At 41.7% G+C, this 18,880-nt stretch overlaps 1 protein-coding gene across 2 annotated transcripts in view; it reads right to left on the bottom strand.

Moving 5' to 3' along the window:
* Positions 1 to 5,107: 5,107 nt before the first annotated feature.
* The window catches only part of LOC128467731 (solute carrier family 22 member 6-like), a 32,105-nt gene continuing 18,332 nt past the window's right edge, over positions 5,108 to 18,880 (bottom strand). Inside the window, exons 7-10 of one of the 2 annotated variants that reach the window (XM_053449426.1) lie at positions 18,574 to 18,788; positions 17,242 to 17,350; positions 11,061 to 11,264; positions 5,108 to 5,274 (exon numbers count right to left, since the gene is read on the bottom strand). In XM_053449426.1, the coding sequence (XP_053305401.1) occupies positions 5,199 to 5,274; positions 11,061 to 11,264; positions 17,242 to 17,350; positions 18,574 to 18,788 (604 nt within the window). In that variant the 3' untranslated portion in view covers positions 5,108 to 5,198. The remainder of the gene's footprint in view (positions 5,275 to 11,060; positions 11,265 to 17,241; positions 17,351 to 18,573; positions 18,789 to 18,880) is intronic. The other variant, XM_053449427.1, reaches the window with a different exon arrangement.

Below are 18,880 nucleotides of genomic sequence, written 5' to 3'. Positions count from 1 at the left end.
AGCACCCAGATCTCCCCCAATCTCTATATCTCTTCCTTCTCTTTCTTTTATTATTCCACGTTCTCTTTTGATCCCTTCTCATTATCACTCCTCTTTATCTCTATTTCTCCTCTTTCTGGTTATTTATCCCCTTTCTTTTTATTTCTCTTTGCTCTCTTTATTTTGCCACACGTTCTCTATATTAATCCTCCTCTTTCTTTTTAAATCACCCTTTTTCTCTATCTCCCCTTTCCGTTGATCTATCCTCCTTATTCTCTTTATCTCTCTTCATCTTTCTATCTCTTTTCTCCATACAACCCCCTTTCTCTTTTATCTCTTCCTCTTTTCTTTGATCCCCTCTTTCTCATTAGCTCTCCTCTTTTTCTTTATCTCATCTCACCCATTTCTCTTTATCTCTCCCCCATCACTCTTATTGCTTCCTTTTCTCAATAACTTTCTTTTGTTCCCTCTTCCTGTCCTCTATTAATCTCTTTTTCTCTCTCCCCATCCTTCCTTCTTTTCATTATCTGTCCCCTTATTCATTATCTCCCCCTATTCTTGTTTTTTTCTGCAACTTTTATTCTCTTATCCTTTCCTTCCCATCGCTCTTCTTTCTTATTATTTCCCTCTACCTCTAGCCCTCTCCTTTCTTTCTCCTCATTATCTGTATCCTATATCTTTCTCTTTATCTCTCCCATTCTCACTATTTATTCTCTCCCCTTGAGATCCTTGTGCATTTGTGTGAAAAGCATTGCCATTGATTTTAATAGCAGCATTTCCCTGCCACTTTAAGCAGTCAGTTTTGAGAATTGTCAGGCCTTGAAGGAGGTTGCTTACACTTAAATGTTTAACCCCTTGATGACAACAGACGGTTTATGACAATTGACGTGCCAGGAACGTCATAACTTCAAACGGGTGAAGAAAGCAATCTACGTTCTCTTTCTGCACCCAAACAGTGTTGCTGTAATGCCTCGATGTCGAGGCATTCAGCAACACCAAGATCGGCATCGGGGGCCGTGTCTGGAACCTCCTCGGGGTGTCAACATCCGCCATACACTCCTGTTTTAAAAGACTTCAATGGTGTCGCTAAATTGCCTTGATAGAGAGGCACTCAGCGGCACCGAACACCCACCCCAGGAGAGTGGTCACAACCGCCACTGTGAGATTTTGCCACTCGCAATATGGCGGTTCGTTCTTTCAAAAAACTGAAGGAGTTGAATTCTCAGGAGGGTCTGGAGAGACTCTGGCTCCCCTTGCAGTTTGAACACAGGTACTGCATTCAACCATGCACGTCAATGGAGCCTAGCTTTCTAATCACAATTTGATTAGTAAAATAAATGTAAAAAAAATAATAATAATTTTTTTAAAAAAAAATTAATAATATATGGTAACATATAAAAATTATTTCCGAGGATCAGAGGTTGCCAGCTGACACCAAGGAATAGAGAGGAAGCATCCATTGTAAAATATATCAAAATGTAATCAAGTCCATAGACCATAAAATCAAAACAAGAGGTACAAACGAGGTTTTTTATTCTACTCTTTGTTTTTTTTTACCCAAAATAATTTCCCTCTAATATATTGATATAAAAAATATTTTTATGAGTGAGTCCTAAATTTGTGCTTTATTTTCTCACATGGAAAGAGTTAAAATACTGGCATGTTAAATGCCCATGGTGTGTCTACTTTTAAAAAATGAATGATTTGATGGGGTAAATTGAATTGGCCGGGTTCAACAATGTCCCAATTAACACATGGGTAAGGATGACCACATGTCTAATTTCCAATTTGAAAAATGCACACGTCCCAAATGTGGCTTTTTAGTCTCCAAACAACCCATGCGTGTGGGGTGTCACTGTAAATTCATACCTTAAGTACAATGTGTGTGGGGAAAAATATCACAAAAAAATACTACTGTAAACTTTGACAAAGGCTGGTGGTAAAATGTGTGCATTCATAGAGTTTAAATACCAGCATTTGAAATACCCTGGGGCGTGCACATACGGCGGTCTTACCACCTCAACCTGCGGCTGCACCACGTGGTAAGACCGCGGTGTGTGCACACTGGCTGCTTTAATTTTGAAGTCCGGCGGGCCGCACGTCGGACGCCCCTGACCTAGCCGCCAAGACAAATTTCTCAGTCGACCTGGCGCCTGGGATTTGTCGAGCCCTGGTATAAGGCATATCTGGGGGGGGGGCAAAGTGGCATATATGGTGGGTATAAGGCATATCTGGGGATATAAGGCATATCTGGGAGGCAGTATGGCAAGCTTGGGCTCAGATGTGCGTAAAAACTTTTTTTTTATTCTGCTCTTTGTTTTTCACCCAATTTATTCATTAAATTATTTTAAAACAAAAAAAATTCATTTTTTTATCCGATTAAGCGAAAAAAATAATAGCCAACTAATCGATTATGAAAATAATCGTTAGTTGCAGCCCTAGTAAAGTTCTCTCTTGTACAGTGACCTGCCGAACTATCACACCTCGCTCTAATCATACCTCATTCCAATCACACACCACTCCTACGACCCCCAGCCAGCACATCTAATGCCCATTTCACCTAGCCACCACACATCACAACTCACTCCCATCATACCCAGCCATCACACATTACAACCCACTCCTATCACATGCAGCCACCACACACCCCACATCACTCCTATCACACCCAGCCACCACACATTCCAACTTATCCTATCACACCCAGCCACCACACATCACAACTCACTCCTATCACACCCAGCCACCACACATCACAACTCACTCCTACCACACCCAGGCATCATGTATCAGGCCCATCATACCCAGCTATTACACATTACACCTCACTCCCATAACTCCCAGACAGCTTCTTTCTTCCTCCTCTTTCTTCTAACCTTGAGCAGAGCTAGAAACTCCAGAAGATGCAAAACGGGATGGGCCAGATGAGCGGTAGCAGGCCAGGAACGGAAAGGAAGGGGCGTGTGAAGACAGAGACACTTGGGGGGGTGGCTGGGAGAATGAGAGAGGTGGTAGATGGCAAGATTCCTCCAATAGTCCCTCCTCTGTCTCTCTCTTGGTGCTGGCTGCTGCAGGGGAAGTTCCGCCCTTTTGAGTAAGTCTGTTAATGCACTAAACGGCCCTGCTCACACGGACTGCACATTGACGTCCCTGACCTAGTCGCCAGGACAAAATTCGACCTGGCGCCTGGGATTTGTCGAGCCCTGGTCTAAGCACTTGCGCTTATGCTCATCTATCAGCTGCTTATACACCCACCTGGCACACACTTTATTAAACTTAAGGCTCTCATGAATCAGGGCATGAATAGGCAGATCCAACACTCACATTCAGCTTTCCCGCAATCTCTTCAACACATATGCGAAGATGAATTTGTGCTCCTGGTGCACCTTCTGCCCACAAAAGACTAGAAAAGATAATCACTAATTTACCCGTAAGGTAGTTTATTAAGATCACTCTAATACACACTCACACCTACCATACATACTCATGCTACTGGGCGCACACACACACACTTTTAACGGACATGTAAACATCCATACTCACTTCTTCCCTTACCCTCGCATCCCCTTGCCCTTCTCAGCATTCTTGCTGCTTGCAGACACTGTGCTAGCAGTCTCACTTTTACCATAAGGTCACATAACATCTGATTACGTGGCCACACCTTGTTCTTGACTACGAAGTGGGCTTGTCCAATTTCAGTCCGACCCTTTTTGAAGAATTTTGGGTAACTGTTCATTTGAATAAAACAGAACTTTTGCCTACCATCAGAACCTGTCGTTTTGGATTTTCAGCCTATGCTACGTGAAGTGCTGTCACACTTGGAGTCTGGATCACAGTAGTTCAATGTTCTATTTTTTTTTTCAGATTATTAATAATAAGCATTTTTTGTGTGCACTGTATAATGTACTGTAGGAAGGAATTCTCTTGAGAGATTTTAAAACTTCACTGTATGTTCATCTTGTATGAGAAATTATATTTAGAGTGGCTCACAACTACATGAAAACTCACTTGTCATAAAATATTTTCATTGGGTTTTATTATTATAATTAATGATCCAGTGGTACTGTGATTAAAAATTAATATGCCAATCAGATGCCAGCATGATTTACAAATATATTTATTTTTATGTTCATATTTCTATGCTACTCTCCACCAAAGCAAAAAGTAGTAGTAGTACATTTTCTGAAAATATGGCAGCATAGCTAACTACCATAAAAAAGAAGCATGGCTCACCGGCCTCACTTCATTTAATTTGCCATACTGAGTTTGACTACCTTCCTGAGCGTGCCCTCCTACACATGTTTGATGACCCCCTCCCTCCAACATAAGGAAACTAGTAATTCACGTTCTCCTGGCCATCAAATTGTGTATAGCTAAAAAGTGGAAAGCGTCGTACCAGCCTTCTTTTTCGGAAGTTCTTTCCACTCTAGAAAAGCACAGGATCATGGAGACAATGTCACATATGGCAGCCCACACAATCCATTTATACAATCGTGTCTAGTCTCTGTGGTTGGACAGCTCGGTCTATTCTGAACATTGTCACTAACATTGCTTTTTGGAATTGGGGGGACTTTTGAGAGGTACTGACCGCGTCTGGTTTCTGGTTTCTCTTTCTCTCGCCATTTACTGTATTCCCAGCTTAGCATCTGTTACCTAAAATTTACAGCAATATTTATCCAGGATCTGGATTGCTCTCCACACCGCGACCCCCAGGGTACGATGTTTTATGATTCACTTTGTTTTCTTTCTTATCGGTTTTAGTTCTGCACTGCCGTTCGGTTCATGAAATTATCTCCTTTCGAAAATCTGTCTGTCTGGCTGTTGTATTCCACTATGCAACTGCTCCATTGAGTGTACTATATGTGATGTATCGTACCTTTATCATACACCAGCGAACACAGCACCTTATTTTGGTCATTCTTTGATCTCCAATGTGTAACGATTTGGATTTCTCACCATCTGCACTCTGTTATATGTCTCGCTATTACTCATGTTGCATGACTAACTTTTTATGATGATGTACTACAATCTCGGTCCTTAATAAAATTTTATTTGAAAAAAAAAAAAAAGAATGTAATACTTTAAATTTATCAGAGAGAACAAGAAGGTTCAGCAGAGGCAGTTAGCAGATGTAGTTATTGTGTTCCTTCAGTATTGTTTTATTGTTCACCATTAACAATGTGGCAGTATGCATTGCCTGTGTTTATAGAAAGCCTGTTTTAAAGTTTGGTACCCCGCACAGATCCTGTTTCATGTATTGAATCATTCGTCACCTCGGGTGTAATTTTTCTGACTCTGAAAAGAAATACAAATACATGATAGTGTGTTTTCCAATTACAAAAATGGTAGGTTTAATTCTATAGCTGTCATTGACCATATGCTATCAAATGTCAGTATGTATAGTCATATATACCATTCACCAGATCTTTTTATGCCAGGTTGTATGTACCTATATTAACCTTAAAAGCACAAACATTGTAAGTAGAGAATGTTTATGCGTATTCTGTTGGCAGTGGCGACTCTAGAAACAATATATAGGGGGGGCACACAATATATCACAGTCAAACTGGGGGGGGCATTCATATTTTCCAAAAGTAATGCGCTATGGAATTATACTTTTGTTATTGGGCTAAAATAATACTTGATCATTCAACATGGGAAGCCTGAAGCCACAATTGAGTGCAACTAATCCTTGAAATAAATATTATAACACAATGATTTCAGGGCCTTGAACGTTTTGTCCCCTGAAGTCACTACAACTTCAGGAGGGCATTTTATCTCTGGATAAATATAAATTAAATTATTCCTACTGTAAGTTAAGTGCCAGGAACAGATGACCAAACACACACACCAACACAGGCTCTGTCACACCAACACTCAGACACACACACCAGGACAGGCTCTGCGACACCGACAACCAAACATACACACACACCAGGACAGGCTCTGCCACACAGACACCCACACACATCAGGACAGGTTCTGCCACACCCACATCCAAACACACACACCAGGACAGGCTCTGCCACACAGACACCCACACACATCAGGACAGGCGCCACATCCAAACACACACACACACACACACACACCAGGACAGGCTCTGTCACACAGACACCCACACACACCAGGACAGGCTCTGCCACACTGACAACTGAACACAAACATCAGGACAGGCTCTTCCACACCCACATCCAAACACACACACACACACACGGACAGGCTCTGACACACTGACAACTGAACACACACCAGGACAGGCTCTGCCACACCAACACCTATACACACACACCCGAGGACAGGATCTGCTACACTGATAACCAAAAACACACAAACAGCAGTACACAATCCACGTCACAGACGTCTGCATCAGGATGGATTTTTCACACTGCATTGTCGTTTATACCCCCCTTAGTTTTTTTTGCCCCTGCTGCCCATATATATTAATATTAGCCCCAGTTGCCGATAGCAGGTATAGATCAACACATTAACACACAAACCAAGCTTTGCATGGATAGATCAACTGAAATTCACCTGTGATCTCAGCACTGAAGGTATATATCAAATAAACAGAATCAGACATACAAATCCTATATTTGCAGGTATACAATAGTATATGAAACGTAGCATTGCAGGTATAGATACAATAAATACATGGCAACAGCATTGCAGGTATTAATCAACTGAATAAGACATACAAACACTGTATTTGCAGGTATACATAATGTATGGAAATATATAGATATGGATCTACAGAATAACGCAAAAACCCAGCTTTGCAGGTAAAGATCAATTGGAATTCACATAAAAACACGTCATTAAAAGTATATTTAAAAACCCCTAAATTACAGGCATAGATCACAGGTTGCACACCCCAAAGCCAGCCCTGCCGTCCACACTGCCCACACAGCAATCACACTCCTATCATACCCAGGCAACCAGTAAATGCTGGTACCTAGGCATGATGGGACTGTGCTTGCTGTGATTGCTGTTAGCAATCACACTCCTATCATGCCAGGTCAGCCAGTACATCCTGGTACAGGGTGGCTGTAAGTGATGTGTAGACCCCATACTGGGGTCTACAGACCCCATGTATGTGTAGACCCCATACAGCATCAATACACAAGGGGGGCAGCTAGCTAGGTTTTAGCATGTACTGACTGACTTGGCATGATAGGAGTGTGATTGCTAGCAGCAATCAAAGTCCCATCATGCCTAGGTTCCAGCACTTACACTTCCAACCAGTAAATGCTGGAACCTAGGCATGATGGGACCGTGATTGCTGTTAGCAATCACACTCCTATCATGCCAAGTCAGCCAGTACATGCTGGTACAGGGTGGCTTTAAGTGATGTGCAGACCCCATACTGCTGGCAGCATCCATAGACAAGGGGGCAGCTAGCTAGGTTTCAGCATGTACTGGCTGACTTGGCATGATAGGAGTTTGATTGCTAACAGCAATCAAAGTCCCATCATGCCTAGGTTCCAGCACTTACACATCCAACCAGTAAATGCTGAAACCTAGGCATGATGGGACTGTGATTGCTGTTAGCAATCACACTCCTATCATGCCAAGTCAGCCAGTACATGCTGGTACAGGATGGCTGTAAGTGATGTGAAGACCCCATACTGCTGGCAGCATCCATAGACAAGGGGGGCAGCTAGCTAGGTTTCAGCATGTACTGGCTGACTTGGCATGATAGGAGTGTGATTGCTAACAGCTAACAGCAATCACAGTCCCATCATGCCTAGGTTCCAGCACTTACACATCCATGCTATCACACACACACTCATTCATTCACAGATTCATTCCCTCAATCACACATTCTCATTCAAACTCCCTCCCCACCCCTTACCTGCACTGCAGCTCCTCGACGCCGCTCACATACTTCAGCAGAGGGCGCGGCCTCCCTCTGCGTTCTCTGGTAAAGCACAGAGGAAGCGGGACTGGAGCAGAGTCATGTGATGTCACGTGAACTCTGCTAGGTTCCGCTTCCTCTATGCAGTACAGAAGACCCTCCCACAGGTAAGTAGCAGGGCTTGAGGTGCGGCCCGCGTAAGATCGGTTGCCTTGGCTGCCGATCTTACTCGGGCCGCACCCTCTCTCTCCTCTGTGTTAAAAAAAGAAATAAAAAAAAAGAAAGAAAGACGGGATCCAAATTCGGCAGGGGGGCAACAGGGGGGTCAAGGATTAACCTAGGGGGGGCAATTGCCCCCCTGTAGCGACGCCACTGTCTGTTGGTAAGGCTTGAAATTTTAGGGATCAGCGGTGCCACAGTTTACTTCATGCGTTGTCAGTAGCGTACCTAGCGGGGGGCGGGGGGGGCGGTCCGCACCGGGTGCCGCTCATCAGGGGGGTGCCAACTTGCCGGCACCCGGCACCCCTCCAGAGACGGACAGTAATGTCCGCCGCTGGAGGAGCAGGCTCGCAAGGGAGCGGTATCGGAGGTCTGTTAAAGACCTCCGATACTGCTCCCTTGCGATCCGCACGGCAACTGCTGCAGTGCAGAGGGCACTGTGGGCGCGGCTTCAGTGCCGCCGGGATCTGACAACAAACCCCGGCGGCACTGAAGCCGCGCCCACAGTGCCCTCTGACCCGGAAGAAGACAGAAGAAGAGGAGCGAAGAGGAAGACTGCTGTAAGAAGAAAAGAGGTAGAAAAGAAGGTAGGAAATCATTCATTAAGACTGAGTGACAGTGAGAGTGGATTGGTATGTGTGGAATGTGTGGATTGATATGTGTGGAATGTGTGGAATGTGTGGATTGGTATGTGTGGATTGGTATGTGTGGAACCTGTGGATTGGTATGTGTGGATTGGTATGTGTGGAATCTGTGGATTGGTATGTGTGGATTGGTATGGGTGGAATCTGTGGATTGGTATGTGTGGAATCTGTGGATTGGTATGTGTGGTATGTGTGGAATCTGTGGATTGGTATGTGTGGAATCTGTGGATTGGTAAGTGTGGATTGGTAAGTGTGTGAGAGTGATGGGTGTTATGCTGTACCATTTCCAATGTCTTTTTCATTATAATTATGCTCTAAAGTACATCATAACTCCCATCACTCTATACTGTTCCGTACAGTGGCAGAGCTGGGAGACAGAGGCCTTGCACCCCCACCGCAGGGTGCTGGTCAGGTTCTATGTGGGCAATGTGGACGCTGGCTTTGGGGTGTGCAATCTGTGATCTATGCCTGTAATTTAGGGTGTTTTATCTATAACTTTAATGCTGAGTTTTTATGTGAATTCCAATTGATCAATACCTGCAAAGCTGGGTTTGTGTGTTAATGTGTTGGTCTGTATCTGCTATGCTATGTTTCTATACATTATTTATGTTTACCAGCAAATACAGGATTTGTATGTCTTATTCAGTTGATCAATACCTGGGGTGCTGTTTCCATGTGTTATTTATTTGATCTATACCTTCAGTGCTGAGTGATTTCCAGTTGATCTATACCTGCAATGCTGGGTTTGTGTGTTCTGTTGATTTATACCTGCAATGCTATGTTTCCATACATTATTTATGTATACCTGTAAATACAGGATATTTATGTCTTATTCAGTTACACGTGCTGTTTCCATGTGTTGTTTATTTGATCTACACCTGAACTACAGGGAGTAATTAAAAGAGAGTTGTGGTTTAGTGACGTAGGGGACAAATGGACTTTGGGGATGATTACGGGGAGAGGACCTCCCAATGTCACGGTGCAGTCAGAAGAAGGGAAGGCTGTACTGACTCTCACAGTCTTCCCCTGATCTGCAGTTGAGGGCAGTACAGCATAATCCCTATCACTATACATCGATCTAGACATTTACAATAATGCAGCATAACCCCTACCACTATATACTAAGCCAGACACTGAAGTGGTAGGCCTACACCACATCAATGGCTTTGTATATAGTGATATGGGTTATGCTGCATTATTGTAAATGTCAGGCTCAATGTATAGTGATATGGATTACGCTGCCCCACCGTCAATGTGTGCTCAGTATAAAGTGATAGGTGTTATCCTGTATCACCGGCATATGTGGGCCTCAGTATATAATAACAGTTATGTTGTACCACCGTCAGCGCGTGCCTCAGTATATAATGGAAACAGTTATGTTGTACTACTGTCAGCGCGTGTTTCAGTATATAATGATAGCAGTTGTGCTGCACAACTGTCAATGTCTGCCTCAGTGTATAATGATAGTTATGTTGTACTACTATAAGTGTCTAGCTCAGTATATAAAGATAGCGGTTATGCTGTACCACCATCAATATCTGGCTCAGTTATAGTGATAGGTGTTATGCTGTTCCACTGTAGTATCTGGCTCAGTGTATAGTGATAGGAGTTATGCTGTTTCACTGTAATGTTTGCCTCAATATATAATGAAATTACTTAAGCTGCACCACCGTCAATGTCTGTCTCAGTATAGAGTGATAAGCATTATGCTGTACCACCGTCACTGCCTGGCTCAGTATATAGTGATAGGTGTCATGCTATACCACAGTCAGTGTCTGGTTCATATGGTATATATAATCATGAGTCGACATGGCAACACCACTATATATGCAAATGCTTAAATGAAAAGAGAACAATGTTATGGTGACTCCTGATTATAATATCAGAATTTTTTTTAGTTTATAGTGTCTTTAGCTGCTTAGCCAGTACTTAATTTGTAATGTTTGTCACTCATTTGTTAGGTCTTCTTAGAAACTTGTTGTGTTTGTTGTTTTTTGGGGGGGTTATTAAAGAAAGCACTATTATATGTTCAGTAAATGTTATTTAAACATATTTATTTTACTTATAAGTTATTAATTTATTTTTTCAGATTTCTTGTTGTTTACAGTTGACATACAGTTTACAAATTGGTGCAATAAATATTCTTGCCAACATAATTTTGTAGATGTCTTTACATTTGGGGGGGGGGTGCCACTTACAGGATCCGCCCCGGGTGCCAAATACTCTAGGTACGCCCCTGTGCGTTGTATAATTATAAGTTTCTTTGTTTTGTTATTGAACTCCTGAATATTTACTATGCATGAAGGTGTCATAATCTGTACAATCAGATAGAAATATCCATGTGTCCCATCAATACCAACCTTTTCTCCACTTCTTCTACGGTGTCCAGAAGAGGACTGTTGAGTGTTTCAGGCAGAAACAAAATAGGTACTCCACAAATAATTGGCACCACCCCAAATATGATAAGGGGTAGAAATGGCACATATACTTTTGTCATCATTGCTACAGGAGCCACCACTGCACCCAGTCTCATCATCATGTTGGTGAATCCAATTCCTGTCTGTCTGTTGGTGGAGAAAATTACAAACAAATAAGTTTTAACCAAAAAAATGCTATGGATTTGGGGATCCTGCTTTGCTCAAGTATTTTTGTAAATACTTAAAAGGTTGACAGGTGGGAAATGTACTTGAAAGGAGGACAATTGTTATAACAATAGGTAATAGTCTCTACTGCAGTGTCACAGGCTTAGATGTAATGTAAGGAAGTTTTACTTTACTAAGAGAATGTTAGATAAATGGAACAGCCTCTCATCAAAAGTGGTAGAGACTAATACAGTAAGGGAATTTAAACTTTTGTGGGGTAGGCATAAAGCTATCCTGAAACAAAACAAGATTAATGACTGACTAAGGTCTTTACATAAAGAAAATTGTGCAGACTACATGAGTTGAATGGTTCTCATCTGCCTTCAAATTCTATGTTTCTGTGTCTCCTGCATTTTAGTAAAGTAACAATATGATTAAATCATACCTTTTATAAAATCTTAAGTGATATTTTGCAAAAAAAAATACAGCATTAGTGATGAAGTATTATAATTTCTTAATGAGAATAGTCTAGCTGCTGTTAGTGAAGGATACTTTTTTTTTAGCTCTCAACAGACATTTGTACATTATTAAACAGCATTTCATAATGATCTTTTTCCACATGGTTGTTGGTACACATACCCATAGGTGGATCTTAACATTTTGAGTTCCAGTGCTTTCCCCTTTGGTAGTCAAATTGTAGATGATGAAATGCAAGAATTATTTTATTATGTAATATTATCTTATTTTATTTTAAAAATGTTATGTGCAATTGTACAATATTTCAGTAGTCAAGTATTCTAAACCATTATGTATTTAACTATTTGATTATTCGATACATCTGATCTAATTCCAATAATATCTGGAAATAGAGAGCTATCAGAAAATAAAGATGACTATGGAGAGTATCCTCCAGCAGTATTATTTAATGTTTAGCAGTCTTACCGAACCATCCCTAGGGTGAGCCCGACCACGGTATCACATGAACATCATTGTGATAAAAAACACAAAATAAATTTCTACCACAAAGTTTGACAAAGGGTGGTAGTAGAATTAGTGCATGGAAAGGGTTAAATACCAGCATTTGAAATACCTTGAGGTGTCTATGGTTTGATGGGGTAAATTGCATTGGCCAGCTTCAAAGATACCCAAAATAGCACATGGGGCAGGATGACCAGATTTGCGGGGGAAAAAATGGTTTTGAAATAGCAAAACGCTACTTGTACTTATTGCCCAATAACCCCAAAAAGCAAAAAAACATTGGGTATTTCTAAACTCAGGACAAATAGTAGAATCTATTTAGCAGGTTTTTTCATTAGTTTTTTGGATGAGTAAAATATTTTTCTAATAAAAGTGAGAAAAAGTCTTTTTTTTTTAATTTTTCATCATATTTAGGTTTTTTTTTATAGGAAATTAGATAGTATGATCACAGCACTTGTCCTGAAAAAAACAATATATAACTTGTGTGGGTACACTAAATGAGTGAGGAGAAAAATATATCTAAACACGAACACCGCAAAAGTGTTAAAACAGCCTGGTCCTTAAGGGGATAATGGGCATAAAAGAGTTTATTCTAAAGTATTGGGGAAAGGCAGTTGTTTGGCTGTGTGAATGTCCCGCATTTTATTATGGCAGGATGATAGCCTGATCTCTCACCAGTCAGCAAGAGACAGAATTGCTGGCTCCATACCAGACACAGTCAATGCCTTGGATTGCTCAGTAAGATTACTACATTTCCTTTCTACAATACTTGATTTTTTATTCACGCCTAGATAATCATAACAGAATTCAGTCTGAGATTGGAACATTCCAGTCTAAATCACACTTAAAGAGATGAAAGCTAGGTGGCATCATGCAAAGCAAGCTTTTGTTCCCCAAAACTACATAAAAATGTGGTCAGCTAACTGTATGTGCACACATAACCAAATACTCATAAGGAAGTATAAAAATAAATATTTACATTTGCCATGAAAACAATGATGCTTCTGTCCTTGTATTCATATACTGATATACTGTGTATATATATACCGTATTGGCTCGGATATAGGCCGCCCCCGTATATAGGCCGCACCCTAAAAGTTTGGTGCTTTTTTAAAGAAAAAGTTTTTTTCTTTAAAAAAGCACCAAAAAAAAAACAAACATTCTGCCACTCTGTCTCCCCCCCCGAGATATGCTGCCACTGTCCTCCCCCCCGAGATATGCAGCCACTGTCCTCCCCCCCCGAGATATGCAGCCACTGTCCTCCCCCCCCGAGATATGCAGCCACTGTCCTCCCCCCCCGAGATATGCAGCCACTGTCCTCCCCCCCCGAGATATGCAGCCACTGTCCCCCCCCCGAGATATGCTGCCACTGCCCCCCCCCGAGATATGCTGCCACTGTCCCCCCCCGAGATATGCTGCCACTGCCCCCCCCGAGATATGCTGCCACTGCCCCCCCCGAGATATGCTGCCACTGCCCCCCCCCGAGATATGCTGCCACTGTCCCCCCCCCGAGATATGCCACTCTGCCCCCCCCCCCGACTTACCGGAGCAGACTCCCGGGTGTCTTGCGGGGCCGGCGGGGGGCATCTACGCAATACGCGTATACAACCGGAAGTTGTATACGCGTATTGCGTAGATGTCCCCCGCCGGCGCCCCGCAAGACACCCGGGAGTCTGCTCCGGTAAGTCTTGGGGGCAGAGGTAAAACGCATCGTGTGGACGGTCACCAGCTGCGGCGATGCAGGTAAACAACCCGGAGGCTGTTTACCCGCATCGCCGCAGCCGGTGACCATCCAGACGATGCGCTTAGACAACCTCCCGTGCCGGCACCCCCCCCGGTCCCCTGCACCGCTGCGGGGGATCTGTATCCTAACCCCGCTGCCTGCCCGGCGCCCGGGACTGCATGTCCCGGGCGTCGGGCACTAGACCCCGAATATAGGCCGCACCCCCACTTTAAAGTCTTAAAGTGGGGGAAAAAAGTGCGGCCTATATTCGAGCCAATACGGTATATATAATATATATATATATATATATATATATATATATATATAGTTTGTGTGAAAAAGAAAGTACACCTTCTTTGAATTACATGGTTTGACATAACAATCCTTAGCAGGTCTAAAAATTAGGTAAATACAACTTCAGATGTACAACCACACCGTGTCATGATTTATTCAACAAAGATAAAGCCTAAATGGAGAAGCCATGTGAAAAACTAAGTACACCCTCAATCAAATACCCTTGATTAATTGATCATCAGCAAGTGTGACCACCTCCCAACAAATTTACTCCAAGGTCAGGCTGCAGTGCTCAAAACAAGAGTTACATCTCAGACTCTGCAGGCTTTAGTTAGCATGTTATATGTTAAAGTTAGAAAAACACTAAACATATATGGTTTGTTTGGAAGGGTTCCCGGGAGAAAATGGCAGCATGGCTTATACGAACTATCAAGCACGGTGGTGGAGGGGTGATGGGGCTTGTTTTTCAGCAATAGGACCTGGGAACCTTGCAGTAATTGTGTCGACCTTGAACTCCTCTGTATACCAAAGTATGCCCAGAACACCTCACCAAAACCACTAGCGTGATAAAAGGTGAACAGACTGATCACATGGGAAAGAAACGAGGATGCAACCAGACCAGACATCGGGAGTCACAAGCCAAGGTCAATCGAGATTCGAAGAGAGGTACAAATGACACCGGCAGCAATGAAGTCCAAAGTTAAGCAGAGGTCGGTACAGGCAGTGGTCATACAAGGTGAAACACTAGCTGAGGTCAAAATTACAGAGAAATCGCCAAAACAACAAATACAACAAACCACTTCAAGGATTGTGTACCATAGGGTTGAAGTCAGGCATTTAAATAATCAAATTTGGAGCCAGGTGAGTATCTGGTCATCATACCCAAACCTACCATCAAAATGGTGCCCAATGAAGGTACCAAAAAACGCTGTCTCAGCCGATTAGTAGGCTGCAAACCATCACACCACGTAGCGGACCTGACAATGGGAGGACGTGCAGTGTGGGAAAGGGGAGCAGGTATGTGTATAACACAAATGCTTGCAAACCTAAATGAATTCAAGCAACGTTGTAAAGAAGAGTGAGCCAAATTCCTCCACAACGATGTGAGAGACTGATAAAATCATACAGAAAACAATTACTTCCAAGTTATTGCTGCTAAAGGTGGTTCTACAAGCTTAAGGTGTACTTAGATTTTCACTCATGGGTTACATTGTTTGGCTTTACTTTTGTTGAATAAACCATGACATGATGTGTTCATCAGAGACTGTATTTCCCTAGTTTTCAGACCTGCTAAGGAAGAAACGATTGTTATCATGTCCTGATGTAAAACCATAGAATTCAAAGAGGGTGTATTTTCTGTGTGTATATTTGGAGTGTTTCAGTGGGAATTTGTGCCTGTTAATCCAGTAGAGCACTGATGTTTGATGGAGTTGTGGTCAAGGCTCTATGCGGGCCAGTCAAGTTCTTCCAAACAAAACTCATCCAACCTTGTCTTTTTGGATCTTGCTTTGTGCACTGGTGCACAGTCATGCTGGAATAGAAAGGGGCCTTTCCCAAACTGTTCCCACAAAGTTGGAAGCATAGCATTGTCCAAAATGTCTTAGTATGCTTAAACATTAAGATTTTCCTTCACTGGAACTAAAGAGCCTAGCCCAAACTCTGATTTCAATAATTAAGAAGTGTGTGCCAATACTTATAGCAAAGTCCATAAAGACATGGGTCCATTTCTTAATGAGAGATAGGGAAATTAGGGCCGAACAAACATGCTGTAAAATAGCTTGTGCCTTTGAGGAGAACAAGAGGTCAAGAAAATAGATGACATAATAAACATGCAGTGAAAACAGAGTCTGTTAAAGGGATAACAGACTATAGGCAAGGGAGCATGAAAATGACTGTTTGCAAAAGAAGCTAAAGTAAAGCATTTACCAGCACCCCAGACTGTAAAGAGACAAAATGAGTAGTCACCTCGATTGAACTGGCAACATACTGTGATGCCATGGGATCAGAATAGATCATGCCCTTAAAACTAATTTCTGAAGTTAATATTTGAAAAATATACAATTATTAATAACTTAAATAAATTAGATCTAGGCCCTTAGTAAGCACACTGACCAATTTCCTATCATCGTTTTTTTCAGTTCATCTCGAGTTTCCAAGCCGGCCCGGAGGTGGTATAAGTAGAGGGAAGGTGTACCTATAGGAACCATAAGTGACCTCCCCTTGTGTTGTGGAACCATATCAGCCACAGTGATAATTCTTGCATTTATTAATTTCTTGTAAATTATGAAGTCCATAGATATGTCACACTTGCTACTTATGGCTGAATACCACAGACTTCACACTTTCTTCCAAACAGCTTAAGTTACATAGATACATAGTTACATAGGCTGAAAAAAGACATGCGTCCATCAAGTTCAGCCTTTCCTATATCTGTTAATTTGTTGCTGTTGATCAAAAAGAAGGCAAAAAACCCAGTTTGGCTCTTTCCAATATGCACTAACCATATTTGTATTCTTTTTGTAGGGTGTGATTTCCCCGTTCTAGAGATGCACAAAAGGAGGTATGATTATGAATCCATGTGTCATTATTGATGTATGTGTTGGATATGACCCTGAAAGAAATGGTTTCCTGACTGCTAGCAGTCACTTAGCATATCAAAAGAATCCACTATCTATGAGGAGATACAGGCATATGGTGGATTACTCAGACAGTTTACATTGGAGCTAGACGTAGAGGCACCTCCTCTGTAACATTTCACACCTTGCAGAGGGTTGGTAGTCCCAGCTTCAAAAGACAAATTCATGTTATAAGACCTTTTGGCACCACATGCCTATACAATCGAATTAACCCCTTTCATGCTGAAATTGGCCATACCATCTCTACCAGGTAACAAGTCCATACATGTACTACACAAGGTGGCGTGACATATCACTCTGACATGTGCAATAAACATGTAAGCTTTACCTGAGTGCAGTTGGAAAAAGTTCTGCTGTATAAAGATAGGCACACACAATAGATGAACCAAGAAATCCCTTAGTCAGGACAGCAATGGACATCTGTAGGATCATCTTGTCTAAAGGTTAAAACAGATATATAACGGTCAAAATATTATTGATAGATTTAAGGTTTGATATGTAAATTCATACGAATGTTCACATACATCTCAGCAATGCAGTACTTCATGTGCTTGTTTGCAGCTCACTGCATGTAGCAGGATGGTCAGCAAGGTAGACTGTGTAGGTGTGTCTGTGTCTGTGGAATGTTGAATATGCTAAGTATGAATAGTAAGTGTAAATATGCTAGTGTGTGTATGTGTATTGTGTGAGGGTGTGTATTAGTGCGTATGGGTAGGTGTGTGAGTATATAACTGTAAAAGTGTGTATGTCTATTATTGTGTGTATGTGTGTGCTAGTTTAAATGTACAGTATATGTGTTTTTGTTTGTATTCATGAGTCCAGTCATCCAGGTTGTAGGTCCACCAAAACTGGCTCTCCACACTGAAGAAGTTGGGCAGCACTGAAACTAAACTATAGCCATTGATATATTCTCATTATGAACATCCAGGTTTGTTGAATAATGAAATGTTGCTCCACTAGAATCAGCCTAATGTACCACAAAACCTTCACCCACACCATAACAACCTCCTTTTATTATTGATACATAAAAGAGTCAGTAATTTACAGAATTGTTGCTAGTGCCCCCCTAAACAGATGTATAGCATCTAATGTGCTGAATTTCTTATGTTGTTATGCGCGCACTCACACTGGTCATAAGCTAGTACATGACTTGTTTGAACATACCGTAATATATGTATAAATATATGTTCAAACAAGTCATGTACTATATATATATATATATATATATATATATATATATATATATTTATATATTAGACAACAGAGTCATAAAATCTAATAAACAACCTTTATATAACATGAATTGGAGGATGGGAGAGGGAGAAAGTATATATATTTATTGGGAAAGGCATTGAAGTCTTTTTCGAAAGGTAATACTTGTGAAAATGGGCAAATGTAATTGATAAAATGTATTACACCGTATTTTTATTTGGTCCAGGAAGTGTGCAAAAAGAAAACTCTACCAGCAACCTGTATTTAGGGTTGCCACCTCTTCTGGGTTGTATCCACCACGCACAGGACTTATCTGGGAGCCATGCCATCTCCCACAAGCTGCTGCTAAATGTGATCATTCCCAGAAAACAAGTACAATAAAAGCAGTGAGTGGTTGTAGATATGCAGAAAGATATTAAACAGATATGTCGTCTTGGCTGGAACATACCTGTTGGAATAGCTAGACTTCCCAGAATTAAGACCCCAGAAATTAAAAGGAAGAAGGAAACTGAGAATCTCCTGCCAATATAAGTAGCTGTAATTGTACTCAAGATCCTAAGAGGGAGTTCCGTGCAGCCAAAAATCACCTGAACTAGGTATATATTCAGCCCAAATCTCTGTATATCCATTGCAAGAGCAAAGAAACAGAAGCTGCTGGAGAACCTATGAAAGAGGAGAGTGACAGGTAAAAAACGAATGATACACGGGAGTGCTGCGGACTGGATTGAGGGAAAAAAATAATTGTGCAAAAATCA

Source organism: Spea bombifrons, chromosome 10, assembly GCF_027358695.1.
Source record: "Spea bombifrons isolate aSpeBom1 chromosome 10, aSpeBom1.2.pri, whole genome shotgun sequence".
In the NCBI taxonomy this organism is placed as follows: Eukaryota; Metazoa; Chordata; class Amphibia; order Anura; family Pelobatidae; genus Spea; species Spea bombifrons.
This window is presented reverse-complemented; position numbering and strand designations above follow the sequence as displayed.